The following is a 24,601-nucleotide window of genomic DNA, read 5'->3' on the forward strand; positions in this document are numbered from 1 at the left end:
AGGTGAATTTCTGACCATTTGTAGGTCAAATAGATTAGTGGCCTAGAAAACTCATATTGCCAAAGTGAGGCCACCATGTTAAAATGGCTTAAAAACACACCATGTTAACATCAGATCATTTTCAGGTCAAAAAGTTTGGTGGCCTAGAAAATTCATGTTGGAAAAATTAGGCCACCAGGTCACATGGCCTAGAAAAAAAAAGATGAGATACGATTTTTTACAAGTAATTCCGGCGGTTAATAGCATTTTTTTTGTCGATAATTTGTCGACAAATGCCCCCTTCGACAAATTTATCGACAATTTGTCAACAAAATTTTGTCGATAAATTTGTCGATAAATTACTTTCGACAAATTTACCGATAATTTGTCGACAATTTATCGACAAAATTTGATCGTTTTTTATCGACAAATTTATCGATAATTTGTCAGGTAAATTTGTCGACAAAATCGGAAAATCTTTGTCGATAAGGCACACAGGTCGTGACAAGGGAAGTGTTTTCAGACAGTGTTTGAGAATTTGTTCAAACTTTGGTCATTGGTACTTTTGGACACGCTGATCACAGCGCTGCTTTTATTTTTTGCCCCTTGCCCCTCACAAAAAAATTTATGGGCTCTGAAAGTGATTTCAGTGCTATTTCTCACTTTTGGAGTGGATTTTTGGAGGGGTTAATAACAGTTGTTCGGAGTTGGGGTACCCCCTTTGGAAATTTTTACAATTTTTTGAAAAATTTTCAAATGTGCTAAAATGATTTCTAAACCTAAAGAACCGATAAAATTATTCTTTTCATGAAATTTGGTATTCTAAATATTTCTGGAAATCACAAATATGTGCTTTCTTTCAAAACTTTTACTGCGGTAATCACCCAGTAGCACTCAAATCTTGTAAATACATAGGTTTAAATAATTTCTGACTAATTTACTACTAATCCGCATCCAAACTGAGCAAATCTGGGTGGTTCTGACTAACAATTTGATTAAAGATGGTTTTCCAGCAGTTTTTCAAGAAAATTTCAAAATGATTTCTTGGGTTTTTTTTTTGAAACAAGTCAAAAATATATTTTTTTCAAAATTAATAAAAATCTGAATGGAAATTTTTTCTAAAGGTTTTGACACACTTTGAGATTTCCAGCAAGATCAGAAAAAAAGCAGAAAACAAATCGGGGAAAAAGGGATCGAACTAACCCTTGTCAGTTACCACCATCCCTGTTCACCACTACACCACACTCGCTGTTCCTCACTGCTTCCACAATTTGTATAAGAAAAGGGGAGATCGCGCTCACGCTTTTAATGCTTTAACAGAGGTGAAATTTCAGACGCGTTTTTTCAGCTACTAGGTACCGAGGGGCACAAAAAAAAGTCGTCTCGTTATTGACCATGTCCGAAAGTATATGTGTACCAATTTTCAAGAAATTCTCAACCACTGTCTGAAAACACTTCCCTTGTGAGTATATCTTCTGTTACTCAAACCTAAAAAAAAGCCATTTCCCACTGAAACGGTTATTTGGGACACTCTTCTCTGTTAAATTGGAAGCGATCTAAAATTTTTTAACCGTTTCATAAAGTTGTGAAAATGAAAATTTTTAACTCTCAAAATGTTTTATTTCGTTTTTATAGCTCGACAAGTCTCTGTGAAATATTTGGCAGGTAAACCGAAGGACGCAACACTTTTGGGGTCACTGGGGTACAAAGATATATAGAAGATGAAGCTGTGAAAATATCGAAATTCGTACAACTAAATTGCTTCTTACCCCCGCTCCACCCCCAAATTGATGTACCTCCGAAATGTTTTGAAGTGCCTAAACATTTTGAAAGTTGGTTAAAGATATTTAATTGAGCTATTTCCAATTTCTGCCAAATTATTTTTTATCAGAAAAGTGACCGAAGTAAACGTGACTCAAATTGCAGTTCTAATAATTTCTTGGAAGCTTCAAAATTGAGTGAAACTGTGAATAAATAGTCAAATTTCAAGGTGTTTCTAGACTTTCAAATTGCTGGCTCGCAGAAGTAAAAGATCTATAGAAGTTTTGTCCTTCTGTTCCTGAACATTTGAGGACTTCCTTAAAAACTTTTGTCAGGATTTCATATATAGAAACCTCTGAACCTTTGGGAAACATTTATTTCTGACTCATCTACGCGGTCGCTAATTCGTTTGATGTTCTACACAAGCCTGGGACGGATTTCGCCTTATTACTACCCCACCACTTATAATACCTGTTTCAGAACTGTGTTAAACAGAAACTTCAAGTTAAGGAGTCTGATGATATTTTCTTCTAGAGTAGTATAAAATGAGAAACTTTTCAACTTTTCTTACTGATCCAGAGATACAAAATTTCCGAAATCACCTAGCTAGATCAATCAAATCCATAATTGCAACGGGTCGGGCCAGGCCGAAAGAGGAATTTTCTCGGCCCGGCCCGGCGCGCCTCTCACAGTGGAAACATTTCCGATGAAAAATTGGGTAGAAATAAAAATTTACATTTTTGAACAAAAGTAACAGAGTGGAACGTAATCAAAAAATGTACTTTTTGCTGAAATTTTTGAAAAAAAATTTTAAAATTTTCGAAAAAAGTTCAACAAAAATCAGTGTCTGCAGGGAAGGCGGCCCGGTCCGCCAAAATTCTCGACGGGCCGGCCCGCGGGCCCGCCAGTGATTTGGCAACTATGATTAAGCCTGAGATTTGGCAACTATGATCCTCAATTGAATAAATCATTCAATCTTTTCTCATACTTCAAAATTTTACGAAACTGTGACCTAATTTGGAGAACTGTTTTTCAAATGATATGGATTCATTGACATGGATTCAAACGTGCTAAATTCAAACGTTCAAATGGATTCAAACGTTCAAATGACATGGATTCAAACGTGCGGTTTGTCTACTTCGAGTTTTTAGTTTCCTGTAGAATACCCATTTGATCGATAGTTTTTTTTTCATTAAAGATAAAAACAAATGTTCGAAATTCTTCTAAAAACTAGAAAATTCTGACGAAGTGCTCATGGCAAATATTAGTTTTTTCACCTGTTTCAAAACATCAAAAAACACATGGAAGTGAAGTAAACAGCAATAACTCAATTAGATTCATAGGGTAATCGCTGCGCATGGTATATGTGTTAGCGCGGCGCCGCATATGGACGACATCGGTACACCGGTTGCGCGCTATGTCGTCGCTATATGCGTGCACGAGCGATCGAAAGGCATATTGCGTCCATATTTTCCACTTCAAATTTCACAGAGACCATTTTTCTTGTTTTCAACAAATGCTCTCACATGTAAAAATTATGGCTGAAAGAAATATCTCGATTTAACATAATGTTTTAAAAAGTTAAAAAGACACACACATTTTGATAGAAAACTTGAAAAAAATCAACAAGTTTCTTGAAACTGGCATTATTTCACATCATTTTTTAAATGTGTTTTTCGGATTTTTTCTTTATTTTTTTACATCGTCATAACCGGAGAACTTACCAACAAACCTTTATTCCACCTGAAAAATAGTTATTCCGCATATTCCGAAATGAAATAGAAAAATCCCAATTTCAAGAAAAAAACTGATTTTTTAACAACATTTACCATTTCTTTACTAAAAATAAGTTGTATTTTTATCAGCCATAATTTTTTTAATGTGAGAACAGTGAGAAGTTCTTTGAAAACAAGAATGATGATCGATCGATATGATCGAAAAATTGATCAAGATCGGCGGTGAAGAATTCCGCTAAACAACGCGCACTAGCGTAAAAGCGGAGTGTCGTTGGTGGGATGTCGTTTTCATTGGAAAAGAGTGCATCCTATACGGATGCTATATGAGTGCTACCAGTCTACCAGTCGTACCCAGAGTCGACGCATATAGCGCGCAAGCGCTACCCACAGAAATTATTATGGGCGCACACAGAATCCTAAATATATGCGCCTAGGCATATACCATACCCCGCGATTACCCTGTTTATGTACGTAAGTCGTCTATTTTGACTAAAACGGAAACCAGGGTTTTTAATGATCCGAACAAAAGAGTAACTACTTGCACGAATCGTCAAACACTGAATTATACCAGTAGAAAAAGCAAACAAGTTTCAGTTTTGATAAAACGTATCAGAAAGTGATAAACTGACGAAATACTTTTGATTCGATGTTTTAAATTTTGTTAGTTAATCTTTTTTGACTGTCAGAGATGTCATTTAAGACAGAGGGACATCTGTAATACCCTCAAAAGTGTTGTCTATAGAAGCTTCTAGGGAAATTGAACTTTTACTCGTAATATTGAAGGTGAACTTCAGACTGAGCTAGTCGTTTGATCATCTACATAATCCTAATGAGGTTTGCGCCCCCCAACTAGGCCACCAACTTTGATACATTCAGGTAGGATACCATTGAAAAAGGGACGAACGATGAAGCTTATGCATTCTGTATTTTTTTAATAGTTCGAACATTTTCCACAGTTTCAGAACATCAAGAAACTCTACCTTTATACTTTGAAATCTACTTCATGAAAGCTGTAAGTATCGTTTTAGAATCATATACTCTTAAGACACCAATAAATCTTTTTTCCATGTGTAACAACAGCATGAAATTGGGAAGCATTGCAAAATTTGGCACTGAACGACGTGTATGCATTAGGTTGGCTAAATAATAATGAGTGGTGCGCTTGTTGAAATTTGAGTCGCAGCCTTCAACCAAGTATTACTTTACTATGCTACTACTATGCAACAACACTGTTTCCCTGGACTCACATTCAAATTGATAATTTAACAAGTTTCATACTTCTCAAACCATTATGAAACTGTAATCTGTTCAACTTAACTTTGAGGCAACTTTTCTCGTTTCCTGTGATAGATATCAAAAATTGGTTAACAGAATTTTTTTTTTGATAAATTGATGAAAACTTTGTCAGTTGACCTGATTTGATTTTCGGGCAAAATAGGTAAATGGTTTCCTAAAATTCCCTCAAAAATGGGAAATTTATAAGATTTTTAACTTCTTCGTACCCGCGTACTGATCAATTTAAACCATTAACCCAAAACTTCAGTATAGCATGAAACTGGAAAATTTTGGAACTTTGATGATAACTACAAACTACAAACTCACACTTGGCCACTTGCGACGTTTGCCACTCCACCATTCCGATGCTAACTCTAGATGACTTATGGGGTTTGATCTTGAACACTTTTATCTTTCCTTGCTTCTTTTTCTCCTCTTTTTCTTTCTGTTGGTTGTATTTGTATTTCTCGGCCGCCAATTCCTCTTCCAGCTGTGTCAAAGATTGATCTCCATACTCGGATGTGGTGACTGGGCGGGATTCTGAATAGATATAGGAGATTGAAGTCATTATTTTAAAGATTCTGAAATTTCTTACCTGAATGATAAACCACTTGATTCGTCGCATACTTTCTCTCATTGTCCAACTGCTCCTGACTGATTGGTGAGGCTGCTGGAGGTCCGCGATAGTTATCAGTGGTTGTGATAAGATCAGGAGCAGGTATTGAGTAAATTGGGGCAGAAGCTGGAGGAGCTGGAGGTGCTGGCGGAGAATATGAATATGAATAAGAGTTTTGAAATTGAGGAACCAGCGTTGGAGAGGCGAAGAAATTCGGATGAGTAGCTGGGAAGCGAGGAGGTGATGGAGCTGCAGCACATTGACAACAGTTACAGTTGTTGCCTGAAAATTGAAAGGGTCTGGAAGTTTTGGTTCCTATAAGAATCAAGGTTTGGACATAATATTGGAAAATCTGTGCTTAAACCAACTGAGCTCCGCGGTCTTAAGATGGCAACACAAGAAAGGTAAAGTACTGGACAAAACTACATATAGGATGGCCAATTTGGAAGTAGAATGTCTCACCTTGTGATATCACACTGCACGGTCTCCCAGCGTGAAATTTTTTTATTAGAAAACTACAGAAAAAATATCTCTGCGTCTCTTCATCTCTCACGCTATTTTATCCCAGTACAATTCTACACAGATTTAATTGGAAAACTGGATGAATTGTTAAGAACATCTCAAAAACGTTCAAAAATGAATTTTTTGTAAATTTTTTTACGGAAATCATATTCGAGATTGTCTGTAATAAGTTTCAACACTGACCTCAAACTATCAAGCCAGATATGAAGCTTTGAAAAACTTTTTCGGATTTTTCAATTTTTTGAGAAACTCCTCTTGTTTTATGAGGAAAATTAATTAACTTCATATCAGAAAACATGGGAAAATTGATATTTGATTGTTTTTTGCAAAAACGACACCCTCTAAGTAACGGGAAACGCCTCCAAAGTGCGAAATTATTCAATGTACTACTGTTTGACCCCTTACCATTCGAACAGAGACGAAAATCAAAAATCGAAGACGAAGGAATTGTAGAACAATCCATTACAAAACGTTTGGTCTATTGATCATTATGATCAGTTAGATACTCGCAAAGTTATGCAGGGTACAAATTTCAGTACGAAATTCCCAACAACCCCTGATTTTTGACATTTTTTCAAGATTTTCAAGAAAATGAGGACCTAAACCAAAAATCGAAGACGGAGGAATTGTAGCGATTGTCTCTGCGGCAATGATGACGTTTTTATTTTTTTTTTTATTCCGTAAAAACCTGATCGAGTTATGTACGGTTGAATGACACCGGTTTTTATCCATTTGGTGTTCATTGATTCGTAACTTTGCTCAAAATGCTCTATTTTCATGAAATTTTGTGCAGGTGATAGCTGAAGTCTTCAGTAACTTAGCAAATTGTTTTTTTTTCAAAGAATAGCTCAAATTCATGCTTTTCTGTGATTTCCATGACTCTAGTGATAAGTTGCTATCAGCCAAAAAGAAGAGAGGAGCGAGCGTGAAAAATTAAATTTGGCTAGAGTGCAGACGACGAGAGAACTTTTCCAAACATTTTCACTTTGGGAGACCGTGCACTGCAATATATATTAAAGCTTCGGTATTCGGGATTTCTTATAAGAACTTCATGAAACTTTAAAAAACCATAAAAATTTAGGAAACTTGTAAACTGAATTCCAGAAGGTTCAAAAGTCTGCGTTTATACTGTACTGGACAAAAAAGTATCACATGTTGACTTTTTCAGTGAAAACTAGTCGACTCTGACAAAAGTCTTACAAAAGTAGTCCAGAATTTTTCGATTTGTCTGAAATTTTCAGAATATACTAGACAAACATAGAGCTTTAATTTTGTAGTTGACAACTTTTTTGAACAAATCCATCTAAATAAGTTGAACCGATTGAAACAAACCAAGTGCCTAAACATCTAGAAATAGGTTTTCGGGACGCCTTGAAGCGGCATTTACATAGATAAAATTATAAGAAAACGGTATCAATTACAAACTTGAAGCTCTATTTGTGTTTAGCCGACTCTTGAATTTTTCAGAAAAATCCAAAATTCTATTAGTTTTTTCAGCATTTCAAACTTCAAACTTGACATAGGGATAGTTTTCAAATGGAATTTTTCCCGAAATTCAGTTTCTAGGTGTTTCAAACATAAGATTTTTTAATGTTTCATGAAGTTCATGTAAAATATTTCGGATACCAAAACTTTAATCCTACTATTTTTCCAAGTTCTATTTCAACTTTAGACATACTACATCCAAATTGGATTTAAATACCAACTACTGAAAAATCGCTTATTTTCAGTGATAGTTCACAGATATTTAATATGTTTCCCGGCATTGATGTAAACTTTTAGTTAAAAAAAAGAAGCTGGTCGGCTCCACAAAAAAAGTGTTTTCAAAAATTTGGTCAACTTTGAGTCTATATATCTGGTTTCCTGTGGAAGTTATCAAAAAGTGGTCAACCGATAAACGGTTGGTGATATTATGATAAAAATTTTATCAATTGATAACTTTTTGATATCTTTCACAGGAACCGAGATAAATTGCCTCAAAGGAACGATACCAAACAGTCTATGCCAATTTCATCAAGAGCGAATTATTGTTGGAAATTCTCCTACTAATTTAGAAACTTTGTGAAACAGAAATAGTCCCAAAAAAAACTTTGCTTACCTCCTCCAAAAAGTGTCCATAAAAATCCATGAATAGGTGTGATGATACCCATAAAAATCCACCAAATCCTCATCTTTTGAATCTATACCAAAGAAGAAGTGACACACGTCAATCAGAGTTCGAATGAAGAAGTTTTAGACAACGATGAAGCATCGTCGTCGAGATCTTTATCTCCCAGGAAACAGAAAAAGAACAAGAAGAAGAGGAAAGTGTCGATCTGTTTTGTCTAAAAAAATGAGTGAGCGAATTTGTGTTTTACAGTTGTTGGAGGCTAGAGGAAGTGTGAGAGAGAGAGAGAGAGAGAGAGAGAGAGAGAGAGAGAGAGAGAGAAAAGAAGCGTTCTAGAATGCTAGAAGGAAAGTTCAAGAAATTAACAAGTGACGGAATTTAAGAACGAATTGTTACATCGAGAAAATTACCGAGAAAATCACAATAAGTCGAATACCTTATGGAAGTAAAATTAACAGTTTCATCGGATTTTCATAATTGAGAGCTGAAAAAAAGAAACTGGTTTGTTATGGGTTGTGAAAAATATGACAAGTTAAAAAATTTATGATTAAGCTTAGCTCCTAAAAATTAAAAACTGACTAGCAGGAATCATTCCAATTGGAAAATACTCAACATTCAAATAGATGAAAACTTGTCGAAACGGAAAATAAACTTTAGAAAAACCCTCCTAGATCTGGAACCAAATTTTTAGAATGTTAGATTTCATTTCCTAACAAATTTCGGACCAAAAGTGGCAAACTCGTCATAGCATCGAAACAGTGATTAATAATGGTTTGTGAATTTTTAAGTATGCATTTTGGTGTGACGGTGTATAGTGATGCGTGTTTACACATTTCACTTTCTACCGTACCCCTTTATCAGTAGTCGAGCGTTGAATGCAACCGCGTAGCTCAGCTTCTAGCAAGCTTCAATGTTTGGCTCATCCTCTCCAGTGGCTCGAATCAAAAGGATTCCGAGATGATTATTTTTCTGACGTCTCCTTATTTTTAAATACTTGTATTTATTATAATGTTTTTAATATAAAACGCAGGTTGATTGTCAATTTTTCCAATTACATATTTTCTCATAAAACTGAAACTGTAAAATTTGTGAGAATGACAAGTATTACGAACGAATTTCAGGAGCCTTTTTTGAACATTCTGAAACAGTATATAACCTTTTTAACAAATTGTACTGAAAAACCGGAACAAAAAAATTTAAGTAAATTCAAAAAAAATTCGGGAGATTCCAATAGAATCACTGTGAGCTCAATTATCTCAAGTTCCGTAAAAGATATAAAAAAAGTGTCAACTGAAAACAAATGTTTATCATAGTATCACCAAAATTTTATCAGTTGACCAATTTTTGATATCTCTTACAGGAACCGAGATAATTGAGCTCAATTGCAGGTAGTATGACGACACCAGAAGTACCGTAATCAGAAATAAACGGCTTTCCTACTACCACTAGAGTTTGCAAAATTTGCTGTTTCAATATTTTCACTTTACCCAAATTAAAAAAATTAACTGATTATTCTTATATAAAAAAATTCCAAAGTATATAAAAAAATTATATAAAAAAATTCCAAAGTTTAATATACGAAATTCCGATTCCAAGAATTTCATTCCCTACACATTTCATTCTCCCGTTCTCTCTCTCTCTCTCTCTCTCTCTCTCTCTCTCTCTCTCTCTCTTTCTCTCTCTCTCTCTCTCTCTCTCACCTCAATAATTGAACTGTACACTTTCATAAAATATGGAATGGGATGGACAAAAAGGGACGAAAAATGTAACAAAGTGAAATCCATCTACGAGAATTGTTGCGTAAAGGAAGAAGAGAAGGTTGGGGACGGTTTTTTAAAGTGAAAGTGCGAAGATTGGTATCTTTTCAAAGTCTACCTTGTGAGGGCGTCCCTCTACCTGATGGGTATGACTAATGGAACGGTTGTAGTCTGGTGAGAGAGATTGATTTCTTTTAGAATTAAACAAAAAGAAAATTTAGTGATACTTCAAAGTTTGAAGTTTCAAGTAGGCCTTTAGAAAGATTTCCAGATATTTATAGTTTCAAAACTTCAATTTCAGAGAAAGGAAATAAAGTTAAGCTTGTTAGATATAGTTACTGAGCCGCTCGAAAATTCCACCTATCTAAAAAAAAGATTATTCTTTGGAAATTAAGATAAGTGGTATCCGGATTGCTAACAAAAAAATTCCTTTTTTTTTCAAAAAAAAAAAAAACTGAAAAATCGAAAAATAAATGTTTCAGAGAGTTATTGAAATGTCTGACACATTTCATATGGGTTTTTGTCATCGTCCTATTGATAAATTTGAAGTCTTGTAAACCGTTTGGTCTCAAAATTCAAACAGCGAAAGTGTATGTCTAGCGGAGCGCATATTGTTTGATTAATACGGTGGAAAAATGACGAGTTTTGAAAAACTAATGAAACTGGGAATTTTTTGAGAGCAATTTTAATGTTTCAACTGGCATTGAAAGTATGGAAAAGCTGGGGAAAAAACTATTTGTAAAGACATAAATAACGATTTTAGATATGCTCCTAAATTCTCCAAAAAATTAAGAAATTCAAAAGTTGAAGTGAAGACTTTGGATAATCTTTAAACTAGTAGTCTTGAGAGCGTCCATGCTTTATGGAGACTTTCGAAAGTAGCAAAAGTGAAAGAGAAAAAAGAACAAACCAGATGATAGTGGGAAACAATTTGGTTTTTATTTTACTGGATGACCATTTGAAAAGGGCAAAACTAAAACTAAACTTCTTGACACTAAATTTTTAAGGTTTCTTAAAGTGAAACGCACAATAAGAAAACTAGAGATGAAAGTTTTCAAATAAACTTGTTAAAGAATGGTTCTCAATTTGGACCCATTTCCTCTTGGTTCCTGTGAAAGGTATCGAAAAGTGATCAACTGACAGCATGTTTATCATTTTCTCAAAAATATTCTCAACAATAATTACAATTTCAAATCTTTGTTTTATTCGGAGTGCACGTCAAACATCAATACCAGACCAAATTTAGGATCCCAATGAACAAGTAGAAGAAGCGAACATTTTTGTACTAACTAGATGTTCCAAAACTTCAATAAATTGAACAATTTCTTGAATGTTTTTTCTTCATCGCACTGATAATCATCGTAATAGAGCAAATTTTTTGAAGGCTACATAATCACATCTTCAAACAACGTTGATATTACTAACTGAATTATTCAAACGTTTTGGAAACTGAAAAAAATCTTTTATGTTTCTAGAAGTCGATAACAAATGTAATTTTAGAATATTAGTACTTGATTTAAACCCGTTATTTCTGAAAAAATATTAATGTTCAAATCTTGAAGAAAACCCGAAAATTCTGAAAAAGCGCTTATAGAAAAGATTAGTTTGTTAAAACCAGTTTCAAAATATTAATATACTTATAGAATGGATATCACTCATAGGATCTGAGATATTGGGTCAAAGTTGGACTTTTTGATTACAGACTACACCATCAAACGAAAAAGCTAAAATGAGTACACCCGTCGTTGGAAGCCATGAAATCCTGAAAGTGAAATGGAAATTTTATGAAGATGGTTCAAATTTGACCTCCCCTTTCCTCCCAATTCCTCCTCCTTTCTCCCCCAATAGAAAACTTTCTCTTGAAAAGGAAAAATGCTTTTGTTATGCCACAGGCGTCGTTTCAACGGTCATTTGACCGATGATTACCCCTCCGAATCTCGTATTTTGGCTTTTTTTTCGTCTTCTTCATAGACCGGATATATGAAGACTTAAGGTTTAGTCACACCATTGCTAAAGGAAACAGCCAGGTGGTTTGAATAGGGTCATATGCAAATTCGAAAATCGGTGATCAGGGGGGGGGGGGGGTGTAAGGAAGTGCATTTGGGAAGGAATAGAAGAGTATGAAGTTTCTGTGAAAAATGGAATCTAGGGAGTCATCACCTTTGAGCTTAACTATCTCTGCTCCTTTCATAGATATCAAAAATCTGTCAACTGATAAAATGTTTCTTATAATATGACCAACATTGTTTTAGTTTTCTCTGTTTGAAGTTCTTTATAGAAGACTGAAATGGGAGTTTTCCACAATTTGCGGATTTTAAACTTGAGAAAATTATTGAGTCAAGGTTTATCGGTATATTCAGGAAAATAGATTCTCAAGTTTGTTTTTCAATTTGATTTTCTGGTATTCACAAAAAATGGCTGAAATCCTCCATAACTTTCATCGTCTCCTATGTATATACAATTTGAACAAGATTTTTTTTTCACATATTTGCTTCTCATTTTCAGCCCAAACTGCATGAATTGTCTGCTTTTAGTTCCAGGAGTTGAATTAATTATCTTCAAGTACACAGCAAATTCCTTCAGGACACTATATTTGTTTCTAGGTCTTCCACCAGGACCCAGGACCCAGGACCCAGGACCCAGGACCCAGGACCCAGGACCCAGGACCATCCCGGATTCAGGACCCCGGATTCCGGATCCCTCTTCCTCTCTGGAGCCCAGAGAAGGAAAGAACTGATTCTTCCCTCTGCTTCCCTTTTCCTTTATAGTGCTCTCCCTGAGGTCATAGGTTTCTAAACCAATTCACGTAGTCATTGTCGTCTAGAATTTTTGACTTTTTTGAGAAATATTTTTTTAATCACGTTTAAATAACATTTGAATTCTCAATTTTGAAATCTGTGAAATTTCTAAAAAAGATGGCTCATTCGACCCTAATTATCTCGTTTCCTTTTTGAGATATCAAGAAATGTTTAACTAATAAAATGTTGCTGATATCAAGAGAAGCATTTTCGCATTTGATTTTTTAAATATCTTTTACAGGGTAAACTGAGTTTCTAAAATACCTAATTTTTTGGGTTCGATTGAAAGGATCTTTTTTTTGCTGTTTCAGTTTCAGATCTGCTATCTCAGAATTCTCTGTTTTTCAATTCTATATCCTTATGATGAATTTTGCATTCTGGCGGGTCAGAAATAACTGAAACAGTTGGATCAGAACTAGAAAACTTGAAAAACACCCATATTTTAAGATGTCAGAGAAACAGAGATAAAAGTTTTCTGAATATCCCAATATTCCGAAATATCAGAAACTTCGATTTTGGAAAGTTAGAATTGTTTATCGGTAAATTGTTTATTAATGAAATCTTTTTTAACAAATTTTTTTTTGGAAATTCATATTCTGCCTAATTCAGAGGGGAAATACAATTTTTTCAGATAGATGAAAAAAGTCGGTTTCAGAAAGTTGATAACCCTAAATCAATTCAAATTGATTGATATTGTTTCGCCTGCAGTTACCAAAAATAATAATGTTTAATGTCAGCCAACACCAGTGTAAGTCGATTGAACTTGTGAGAAAAAACACTAATTTCGCAGATTTCTGAAACTACAAACGCTATCAACTCGTTCATTGGGTAAAAGGGAGCCATAGGTAAAAATGTTAAATTGGTTACATCTTTATTGACTAGTTAGACACACACCCCAAATGGAGACTAAGTTAAGATTTACCAATTTTTTCAATTTTTTCGGATGTTTCTATAAAAATTTCGTACTTTGCGCATGTTTCCACAAAAATTTGTCACTTCAAAGAATTTCAGTTTAGACCGGTTTTTTGCATGAACAAAACTGTTTTTTCCATTGTAACTGTGTAATTTGGAGTTACTCAGCTAGTTTCAGATTTTTTCAGGCTTAGTAACAAAAAATAAACAAAAAATATGCAAAAAATGACAAAAACTGAAATTTTCAAAAAATTATGAACATTGTTCAAAGTTCGAAATTTCAATGGAAAAGCTCACAAAACTTGAAAAAATCGGTAAATCTCAACTCAGGCATAATTTTTCCACTTGAGTTGCCCCCCCCCCCCCCCCCTTTTCTCATGGACCCCCTTTTCTCATAGGGCCTTGTCATAAAGAGCCATTTTATTTATGTTCAAATACTGACTTATTCAATGAATCAACAGAATTTAATTGAACCAAAGTACACAATCTCATTGTAAGAGTAATAAAATCTATCTTAATCAGCACATTTTGAAACAGACAAAAATGTTTTCGAAAAAGTTTCTTTTGCTTTAAACCCCTATTTCTCCTAAGTTTCAATACTATAACGTCTGTTGTTTTGGGCTATTTCTTCAAATTTAGCATAAAAACTTTCCAGTTTTCTAAAGTTTAAAATCTTGTTTAGGGATTTCAAAATTTATTACGTCATCGGAAACGGGAAGTTCGTTTCCAGTCAACATCAGGGTTCATATTGTAAACCGGCAGAATTTCTGAAAAAAAAGTTGGAAAATGAATTTTACAGTAGTTAATTTTACATCGCTTACAAAACATCTCTGTTTCATGTAATCCATTTGAAGTATCTTGGAATTTTTAGGTGATTTATCTGGCGCACGGAAAGCTACTTCATTTGACGGCTGGCGACGACCACTTTGAGTTCAATTATCACCGGTTCCTGTGCAAGATACCAAAAAAGGGCAACTATTAAAATGTCAGTCATAAAATATTCAACGTTTCATTGATTAACAAATTTTTGATATCTGTTAAAGGAACCAGGATAATTGAGCTGCAATTTTACAATCTGTTGCATACTATACTACCCTCATTTCCATGCAAATGGCCTCGTTACTTGTTACACCCTCTGCTATTTTCCATACAACGCGTTACTGTGAAGACGTGAAGACAGCCAAAAACACATTCATCCATGGCCTTATCTGATCATTCATTCCTCGCATATCTTAACGAATGAGAAAGAGTGTAGAGGAACAGAGAAAACTTCCTTCTTTTTTCTTATGTGTTGAAATCCTTCCTTTTTTTGTGTAAATGTTTACTTTTTGGACTTATATACCTGTATACCTCCTTCTGTATGTTTGTTTTTTGTATTTGTGTTAACAAGAGAAGAAAGAAAAGGATCTATGGGGTAGGAAGTTGGTGGGATGAGCCATTTTTTGTTTTCTTTTATTGGAATTTTTTCCGGTTTCTTGAGATTGTTAAGAATATCGAAGTCAATTAGGTTTTCTTTTTTTTTCATTTTCTTCTTTTTGTTATGTTCAAAATTAGAAAATTTCGAAAAGAGTTCAGCTTTTTTTTCGGTTTCATCATTTCTATTGTTTTTCTTTAAAATTGGCTGTTTTCTAAAGAATACAAAATTTTCGAAGGTCTCAAAACTACTACTGTCGTAATCTGAACATTTCTCATTTTCATTAATATTTTCTCTCCATTTTCCGTTTCGGAGGAAATAACTAAAGAATCAGGAAAGATTGAGTATTTTTAGGTTACGGTAGTTTTTTTAGAAAGAAACAATAAATAAAACCTTAGAATTTAAGCAAACTCACTTAAAATTCTTAAAAGAGTCTCTAGAACAACCACGAGCCAAATCCAAGCTCGCAATCACTCAAAACTAAATTCAAATTGTGTGCGCGCCGAGCGGGATAGCGGAGTGTCGTTGCGTGGTTAGAGGGAACCTTTAGAAGGGGTTGGAGGGTAGATGCACCAGGCAACTATTTCCTCAAACTTCCGAGAACAAATTACTGTTTTACAATTAACTTTTCGGCGTTATTGCATTTCAGTAAATAGTGAAGATCTACAGAACACAAAGCTTTAAAACCGCTTACCTGGTTTTTTCTTGGCAAAAAAACTTTCAAGAAGCTATATTTTTGATTAGTAAACTCTGAAATTTTCAGTCAAACCAAAAAATTGTGAAATACTTTTTTAGAAATTCGAAGTTGACAGTATATGCTGTTCAGATGATTTATTTTTTTTGTACAGTACTGTAAAAGCTTTTCAATTATTCATTGATTTTTCTCTACATCAAGAAACGAAGTGGTTACTTTATTAATTGGTCTGTTACAAAAAACTTCATGAAACTGTGATCTTCAAAAAAATCCATTAGTGTTGTTTCCGTTTTTTAAAAAGATAATTTTTTGTGCCGCCATAAAAAAAATCAATGACTCTTTTCAGATACATGTCTATGATACCATTTCTATGAAACTGCAAAAATTACTTTTAAAAGTTTGGTACATTACCTCATGCAAAATGGAAAAATTTTAAAAACTAAAAAATTATGAAATTTCTCTGTTCTTTTATTACCACATTTTCTCTCTTTCTCTCTTCTTGAAAACTGATAAAAGCGATGATTTTTTTTCCCACCGGAAACCCCCTCCGATTCCATTCTTTTCCCCAAAAGTGACACTTGTTCTTCTCTCAAAAATCTTCTCGCACTTTCTAAATCTATTCTTTTTCTCTTTCTTCGTTTTGTTCTTGGCCACCAACATCGTTTGAAAACTGACCGAGACCCTCGATTTGTTGCCAATTTCCTTGCCTTTTCCCACAATTTTCTCTCTAACAGTTGTCTTCTCCAGTTGTCTGCGTCTCGCTTCATTTAGTTTCTCTCGTCATTTTGAGAATGATGATTACAACAGGAAAATAGAGGGAGAGAGAGAGAGAGAGAGAGAAAAGAGCAATAGGGGTCTTACACACACACACTCACACTGATGATCACATAAATTAGAGACATTTCGGATGGACAGAAAGAGCAAAACGAGATGGAATTTGTTGCGATTTTCGATTTTTTATTGTTGGGTCACATTTCCTTTTTTGCTCTGAACTCAAAAATTACTGTTTCAAAATTTTCTTTTTTCCTGAGTTTTTTGTGTATGTGCTGCAACTTTTCTCTCTTATTCGGGTTATTTCTCTGAAATTTCGAAAATGAACTGTTTCAAAATTTTTATTTTTCCGGGAGAATTTCAAATTTAACTGGTCATGTTTCGTTTTGTCTTTCTACATATTTTAAATAACTTGTCTAGAAATTCGAAAATTTACCGTACGATGTACGCTACAATGGAAAACAAAGAATATTAACTCTTTAGATGTTATTTTCAGAAAAATTACAGTTTCCAAATTTTAATTGTTTCCCGCCTTCTTTGAATTTGCGCTATGAGAAGATTTTTTATCTGGAAAATAACCTGTTTTAAGTTTACCTTTATTCCAGAATTTGGAATTTCTGGTATTGTCTGTTTGTAGGGTGCGAAAAAATTGTTTGATTGGAAAACAATGAAAAAATTTCAATGCACTGTTCAGTAAAAAATAATTTCAACTTTTCCATTTTTTCAACTTTTGAATTTGTACTAATACTAATACTTGAATTTCAATTTTTTCAAATTTTTGACCTCAATTTCGGGTTTTTTTCTCAAGATTTTCTAAAAACCACTGTTCCAAATTTTACATTTTTCCTGAATTCAAAACTTTAGGAACTCGATGAACTGTTCAGTTGAAAACCAAAAAAATCATTTTTAATGCAATTTTCTGAAAAATTACTGTTTCGAGCTTTCCCTTTTTTATCGGAATCTTTCAAATTTGTGCTGAATTATTGCTATTAAGTTGAAATTCAAAACTGCTATATTTTTGAACTTTAGAAATTTGATTTTCTTTGGTAATTCTGAAATTTTGATAGAATTTTTAGAAATAAAAACTACAGTTTCGAGATTCTGATTTTTTCAAGAAATTCTTGATTTTTTCAAGAATTCATTATCGAACGTTTTCTACCCTTTTATGATTATTCATTCTTCTACAATTTTTGGTGTTCTGTTGTGTTTCATTTCAAATTTTGCGCGAACGGTTTCAAAGTGGCTAAATCTATCATATTACTGAATTTTAAAAATTCCTGAAATTTTGAGTTCTGGAAGAAATGTAATACTTGGAAAACAATAATTTTTGTATTCCTAGAACAGAAACCCAAATTAATGCCCAGAAATTAAAAATTCTTTGATATAGAAATGATATATATCTCGCAGTGCATGCTACAAAAAAGTAAAAACCGAACACTGTAAACCATTACGCAAAAATGCACAATATGTTCTTCTTTTTGCCATTTCAAAATTCTTCTTGTGTTTTTTTTTCTTGTTGCAATATGAAACGATTTTTCCCTCTAAATGTTCCCATGGCCAAACAAATTGTTTACATTCAGGAAAAGAAGATGTTTCCAGAAAGAATCACATGAGAGCCTCTATCATTTCTTTTAGTCTTTTTTCTCGAATCGCTCAGAAAATTGTTCAGTTTTTGATCTTGAAAATATTTTTTATAGGAAAAAAGATATTTGGTAATACCATTATTATCCAAAAAAATTAGCAAATTAATATGGATATCTATTATCCTTGTCAGAGAAAAAAAAGGTTGAGTCGAAGTGTATGCGATGTTTGTAAACAAATATCTGAAAGCGTAAACAACCGGAAACAGTTGAAACGAGTGCGACAGTAACCCGGCGGGAAAATATTAAATTTACTCATTTTTTAGCCCCCCCCCCTAAATTATTCTAACCACAACCAAAAATTGTTCCAGGCATGTAAAGAAGGTGGATGTCTTCATCTTGTTCCACATCCGATTCGAAAATCAAAGAAATCAATGTGATCGTTGTCGGTGTGAGCGGTTCGGAGACCGTCAAAGGACCATCTGGTGTTGGGAAGTCACTACTTTGTAATCGATTTGTTCGACCAGCCGCTGATGAGTTTCACAGGGAACATTCGTCGGTGCTGTCGCAGGTGAGGGTCCGGATTTTTTTTGTTGGATTTTTGGGCATGAGAGCATTTTTTCCCAAAATTTTGCCAGAATTAAATTACGGGCGAAAATATTGGAGATAGAGCACTGTACTACGCGGTCGCAATTTTTGAAAATCTCTACCAAAGGTCTGCTAAAGTTTTTTGAATGATCGATCATAGGACTGCATTGGTAGAACCATTATTATCCCAAAAAATTATCGGGTTAATATGGATATCTGGAAACTGGAAAAAACTTTCAGAAAAAAGTTAGTGTGAGTTAGTTTAAAATTCGATTAGACAAGCGAGGCTTCAATTTTTTGATTTTACCTACTATGTATGTTGACTCGAGTATATTCAAAAATGCAATGTACTATATCCTAAGGATGGGAAACAGTGAAAACATATTTTAGACGAAAATAATGTAAAGGAAATGGAACAGCAAATATTTTGGGAGGACAGTTTAGGAGTTAAAACCGGCAACCAACTACATAGCTCAGCCGGTAGCGGTACAGTACCTTTAATATTTCACCCCAAGTTCAATTTCTCAAAAAAAGGCGAAATTCCAAGGAAATTTTTTTAAATGTCTGTAAACTGATTCATGACTAGAAACAATAATTTTTGAGCTCCTGAAAATGGTATTTGAATTTGTCCCGTTTTGATGACTACTGTACCAGAAATGAGAACTGTTACACTTGATAACTCCAATGGATGTGAACTTTTGGAAACAGAAAATGTTTCAAATTATTTTGTGAGCTAGTAAGCCAGATGCGATCGCGTAGCTCAGCAACGCGGCACCTACAATATTCTACCCACAGCCTTAATTTCACAACTAACCCCAAGCTTTCAATGTTTCACTATTAGACCACCTAATTCCCAATTCCAAATTCCAATAACATGAAAATAGCGAAACAGAAAAAATCTCACAATTAATTATTGTTTTCAAATCTCAGATCGATTTCTGCGGAAGCCCAGTGATCAACAAGGATCACTGGTTGTACTGGGGAAGACGCCTATTGAATACTCCTGAAACTTCTACTCCAACTATTTTGATTCGAGTTGCCGAGCAGACAGGTCAGTGATTTTTTCTCAAGGCATCTACAAGAATGGCTTAAAATTTGAAGAGTCCACAATTATGGTTGTTTGGAAACCGGAAATTTCCGAATTAAAAAAAAAATGTCAGTTTCCAGCAGGTCGTAATTGTCAATAATTGTCGTAGCCAACAGTAAAGCAAAATTATTTCAGAATTCCTTGGCGATGAAACATTTGAAACAATTGGCGGATGTTCAAAATCCGAGGACTATTATCACAGATGTAGTAGGACGAGTCTACAGAGCAGAGACAAACTGATGTATATACAGAAGGTAGGTTTTCTTGGAAATTCGGTTTCAAAAGCCTTGGGACATGAAAAAACAGCTTCTCAAAATACCGTCTATATAAGCCCTCTTTAGCAGTTGAGTTTATGGACCCACTATTGAAGGTGTCTCGTTGCTAACAAAATTGGCTGACTGCCGATTTGAAATTGATGCGTTGTATAAACCCTAATAAAACCTTAATGACTTTTCTGTCTCTCTTTTCTAAAATTGAAGTCTCGATTTTCAAAGTTATGAACTGTATTCATTGTCCCAACAATCTTGTCGCTTTTGATGAAAACGTCGTGAAGCAGATTTTTTTTTCACAATGGGACGGAATTCTTACGGCTTTTGCCAACTTTCTGATCGTCTTATCGGGAAAAAATTCCACAATTTTCTGACAAAAACCTTTTTTCTACTTCTGGTTAGCTTGATCCGGCCTGAACCAGCCAAAGTACACTAATTAAAAATGGTTTGGTTTCTAACAGAATTTTCTCAAATTTTTTTCTGTTTTACTTGAACAGTATGAAAGTCATCAAATGTTTCACTATTCATTCTTCTGTTTAAAATTCCAACTTTTTTTCAGTTTCAGTACTTTGAGAAATTTAGTCGCATTTAGAATTTTTCAATTTTTTTACGGCAATCTCATCGACTCAATAAGTTCGTAGCCTCTCATAAAAACTCTGTGGAGCAGAATTATTTTTGTTCGAATTTGAACACTTTGACTTTCAGGTGGGTCTGACTGCTTTGACCGCCAAACTCAAAAATTCTAGAGTTTTCAGCAAAAGCTTCTTTTCTGTTTTTTGGTTAGCTTTGTCTAGCCTGAGCCAGTCGAAATATTCTAATAAAAAAGTTCTGTTTTTCTTCAAAAAATTTCTGGAAACGTTTCTTTTTCACTTGTAAAGAATAGAAAGTGCATCAAGTTGTTTTAAAATTATTGTATTCGATGTCTCCATCTTTATCTGTTTCAGTCTTTTGAAACATTCTGTCACATTCAGCCCTTTTAAATCGATTGAACAGACTGAAGTGAAAATCGTATTTTGAGAAATTTCTCATTTCCAAAGAGCATAACGGAAATTATTCAGAAACAATATCAAACTCGCTTATTGCGTCCTAGCGTCCTAAAAATGTTAATTTTGAGATGGGGAAAATTATCAGAAGGAGGCAGGGCTACTGACGCTTGAAACCAGAAATTCTCAACAAACTTGGTGAATGCAAAGTTTCCAATCTAGATCTGTTTCACACTCCTAAAAATGGTCGGAGCATATTGAAAAACACAATGTTCAAGAATGGCCGAAAACCTTGGAGTTTTGATTTCGTACAATAGCTGGTATATTGCAATGATAAGCAATTCATAAAAAATTCTTGAAGCAGCAATTTTTTTCGCAATTAGAACAGAATTCCTATATGCAAAGTTATCATTAGGCAGTATTCTGATTTCAAAAAAAAATCAAATTTTGAGCAAAAATTCCAAATTTCCAGAATTTTCGCCAAAAACTTTTTTTTTCTTCTCCAGGTTAGTTGAACCAGTAAAAATATTCTACTCGAAATGTTTTTATCAGAAATTTCTTTTTAAAATTTCTGTTTTACTTGTGAAGTATAACAAGTACATCACTTTTTCATTATTCGTCGCAGAAGACAATTGAAGCAAGTATCGTTTTTTAAAGATTTTTTTTATTCTCAACATTCAATGCCGAAAGTCAATGTCGAACTGAATCTCCCATTATGCGTTTTCAATATGTTACTTTCGAAACGGGACATTTTTTCAAAAGGGAAACTTATATTTTCCAGTGTTTGGCCCACAAGTTCAACTCCTCGATACCAACCAATGAACCTCTATTTTTCAGGAACAACTGGGTCTGGAATCGGAATTCCCTCAACACCTCCTACCAGATGGAAAATTCAATGTAGACGGGTTTATTCTAGCATGTGACATCTCCAAAAACTCTCAACTTCACACGAATCAAATCCTGAATATCGCCAAATCAATAGCCAAAACCAAAAAGCCTATTTTGATCGCATTCACAAAATGCGACGAAATGAGTGAGAAGTCGAAGAAGCATTATATGAATTTGTTCATGGGAACAAAGGAGTTGAAACATGTTCTCTGTAATTTGTCACCAGTGGAGACGTCGGCTGTGAAGAATGTGAATGTGGAGTATTTGTTTGGAACGATGGGATTTCTGTGTTTGAGGAATCAGAAGTTGGTGAAAAAGGCGTTGGGGTATCAGGAAGCATCGCTGTTTGTTGAGCAAAGGAATTTACATGTCAAGTGAGTTTAAGAGCATAGTGGGATGATAACGGACCGAAAACGGACCATAGACGGACTTCACCATAACTTCTTTCACACCCCACGTTTTTGGACCAACTAAAATTGGTATTTTGAAAATAGACAAAGTCCACGAAATTGCATTATTTGAGAAACTGTATCTTGCCTATGAAAAAAGTTAAAAGTCATAGAAGAAAGTTAGAGTTTTAGAACGTTTTTTTCTTGTTCCGTCAGCCCAAGATACAGTTGTACTGAAAGTAATACTGTATTACTACTATAGTAGTATCAATTAGTACTGTCAAGTTCTACCTATTTTAGTTGATCCCATTATAATGAGTCTAAAAAAAGTTATGGTCCCGGTCCGTCGTTTGTCTGTCGTTTGGCTCTTTTTGACCAGTTTCAAATGATTAGAAAAACTTTTATAAAAATGTGTATGTTTCAAAGTATTATAAATTGAATCGCAAATTTTTAGGACTTATTGAGGAGATTTGGAAATGCGCTCTAACTAGAACGAAAAATATTCGACAGCTAGAGACTACAATCCTAGAGTACTACAGTGAGAGACGCAGAGAAATTTTCTTGCAAAAATTCTTGAAAATTAGACAATCCCAATGCGATACGCTTTGGTCCCCCTTTTTTTTTTGAAAATTTGAAACTTTTTGTTCTCGGTTGGAAAAATAGACGACCGCAGTTTTTCGTATAGCAGATATTTTCAAACACCTTGAAACTGAAAAAAATCAGTAGTTATGCAAAAACAGAAAGCCATCCTATACTTTCACTTTGAACTCAATTATCTCGGTTCCTTCAAGAGCTCTGAAAAATTAATCAACTGATAGTGATATTATGATGAACATTTTTTCAGTTGACTAATTTTAGATATCTCTAGTGGGAACCAAGATAATTGAGCTCCAACGACAAGACCAATTTTTCAGATGCTGTTTCTCGACGCTTCTGGCTCAAGCTGTCCCTCTCTGTGTGTATCCAAAAAAGTGTTTGAGTTGGAAACAAGTGCTAGCAGATATCGATCGACATCCGGATCTTCAGAATTTCGTTACCGTATTTGGAAGCCGAGTCGCGTTTGAAATGTACGAGAGATATGTGTCCGAAGCGAAGGAATTGTGGGCAATGAACAGGTAAAATTTTGTTTTACTAAAAAGTGGTTGGTACTGGTTACTGTATCAAATGGGCCATTTATTACAATTGTTCTGTGTTTGGAATATTCAGTTCTTCGTTGACTTCGACTATTGTGTATTAGGAGTATCAATTCTACAGTATTAACTGGCCAACATTTTTTTGTTTGGTTTCTCCTATTTCAGTTGAAAATTGTCAACTTTAAATGTTTGAAAAACATTGTAAATTTTGTTGGATCAGACTGAATTTTCAGAGTATACTAAACAAAAATAAAGTTTTGATTTTGTAATTTACAACTTTTGGATACAAATTCATCCAAATGAGATATACCTGTTTGAAGCGTCATGACTCTAATCTTGGTGATTGGTTGGTTTCAAGCGATTTGGCTTATTTGGATTGATTTGTATTAAAAAGTTTCCAATTACAAAATTGAAGCTCTAGTTTTGTTTAATATACTTTGAAATTTTCAAGCAAATCGAACAATTTTGAAACACTTCGGCAGTACTTCGAAATTGATTATTTTTCATCGAAAAGTTAAAATATGGTATTGTAGATTTCAATGTTTCTGTTTCTTCAAGTTAACGATAAGAGTTGTTTGAATGTAAGTTAATTATTATATATAGTCTAAAAAAACTGAAAAAAATATCAAAATTGACTTTTTGTCCGGTACTGTAGGTTCCTTTTTTTTCTGTTTCTTCAAGTTAATAGTAAGGGTTATTAATTAGTGAAATTAATAATGATGATCTTTTCAGTAAAACACCTTTGTTCCAGACTCCGTTCTCTCGTCTCTCGCCTACCACAAGTGTTTCAAGTATTTCTGGATGTGGTGGATTTGGCTGAAATGGAATGGAATATGGCAAGAGATTATATTCGATGTCATCCATTGTTTAACGCTCTTTTTGAATGCAACGGTGAGTTTTTGAGTTTCGAGTAGGGAAAAAAATATGTGTGAAGAATGTGAAACACAATTTTTTAATTTTAAAAAATTAGTGTTTCACAAATTGATATGTCCTTTGCCGATCGGTTGCGGTGGGCGGAGCTGAAATGCTGAAGGATTTTAATTTTCACAAATTCTAGGCGATCCATGTTTCGTTTTCAAACATTTTTCCAGTTTCGAAAATTTGTAAAATATTGATTCTCATTTTCTTCTATTTGATGAAGGTGACATGTAAAACATACCGTAAAACCTCTAATAGAACTACACCCGGATCGTCCACTTTGAGCCTATATATCTCATTTTCTGTGAAAGATATCAAAAAGTGGCTAACTAGTAAAATGTTGCTGATATCCTGATAAACATTTTACTAGTTAACCACTTTTTGATATCTTTTAAAAGAAGTGAGATATATAGGCTCAAAGTGG

General features: G+C 34.1%; 2 protein-coding genes across 2 annotated transcripts in view; one reads left to right on the top strand and one right to left on the bottom strand.

Annotated features, from left to right (window-relative positions):
• Positions 1-8,060, bottom strand: part of CBG22382 — a gene marked incomplete at both ends in the record, with an annotated part of 11,969 nt that extends 3,909 nt beyond the window's left edge. The window contains 3 exons of the mRNA XM_002647159.1: positions 5,079-5,291; positions 5,347-5,649; positions 7,988-8,060. Of these exons, the coding sequence (XP_002647205.1) occupies positions 5,079-5,291; positions 5,347-5,649; positions 7,988-8,060 (589 nt within the window). The remainder of the gene's footprint in view (positions 1-5,078; positions 5,292-5,346; positions 5,650-7,987) is intronic.
• A 10,250-nt stretch (positions 8,061-18,310) lies between these two features.
• Positions 18,311-24,601, top strand: part of Cbr-rga-5 — a gene marked incomplete at both ends in the record, with an annotated part of 17,324 nt that continues 11,033 nt past the window's right edge. Inside the window, 6 exons of the mRNA XM_045244946.1 lie at positions 18,311-18,493; positions 19,441-19,561; positions 19,733-19,851; positions 21,687-22,111; positions 23,041-23,241; positions 24,011-24,150. Coding sequence (XP_045097555.1) covers positions 18,311-18,493; positions 19,441-19,561; positions 19,733-19,851; positions 21,687-22,111; positions 23,041-23,241; positions 24,011-24,150 — 1,189 coding nt within the window. The remainder of the gene's footprint in view (positions 18,494-19,440; positions 19,562-19,732; positions 19,852-21,686; positions 22,112-23,040; positions 23,242-24,010; positions 24,151-24,601) is intronic.

This window comes from Caenorhabditis briggsae (genome assembly GCF_000004555.2).
Source record: "Caenorhabditis briggsae complete genome, chrIV, whole genome shotgun sequence".
NCBI lineage: Eukaryota > Metazoa > Nematoda > Chromadorea > Rhabditida > Rhabditidae > Caenorhabditis > Caenorhabditis briggsae.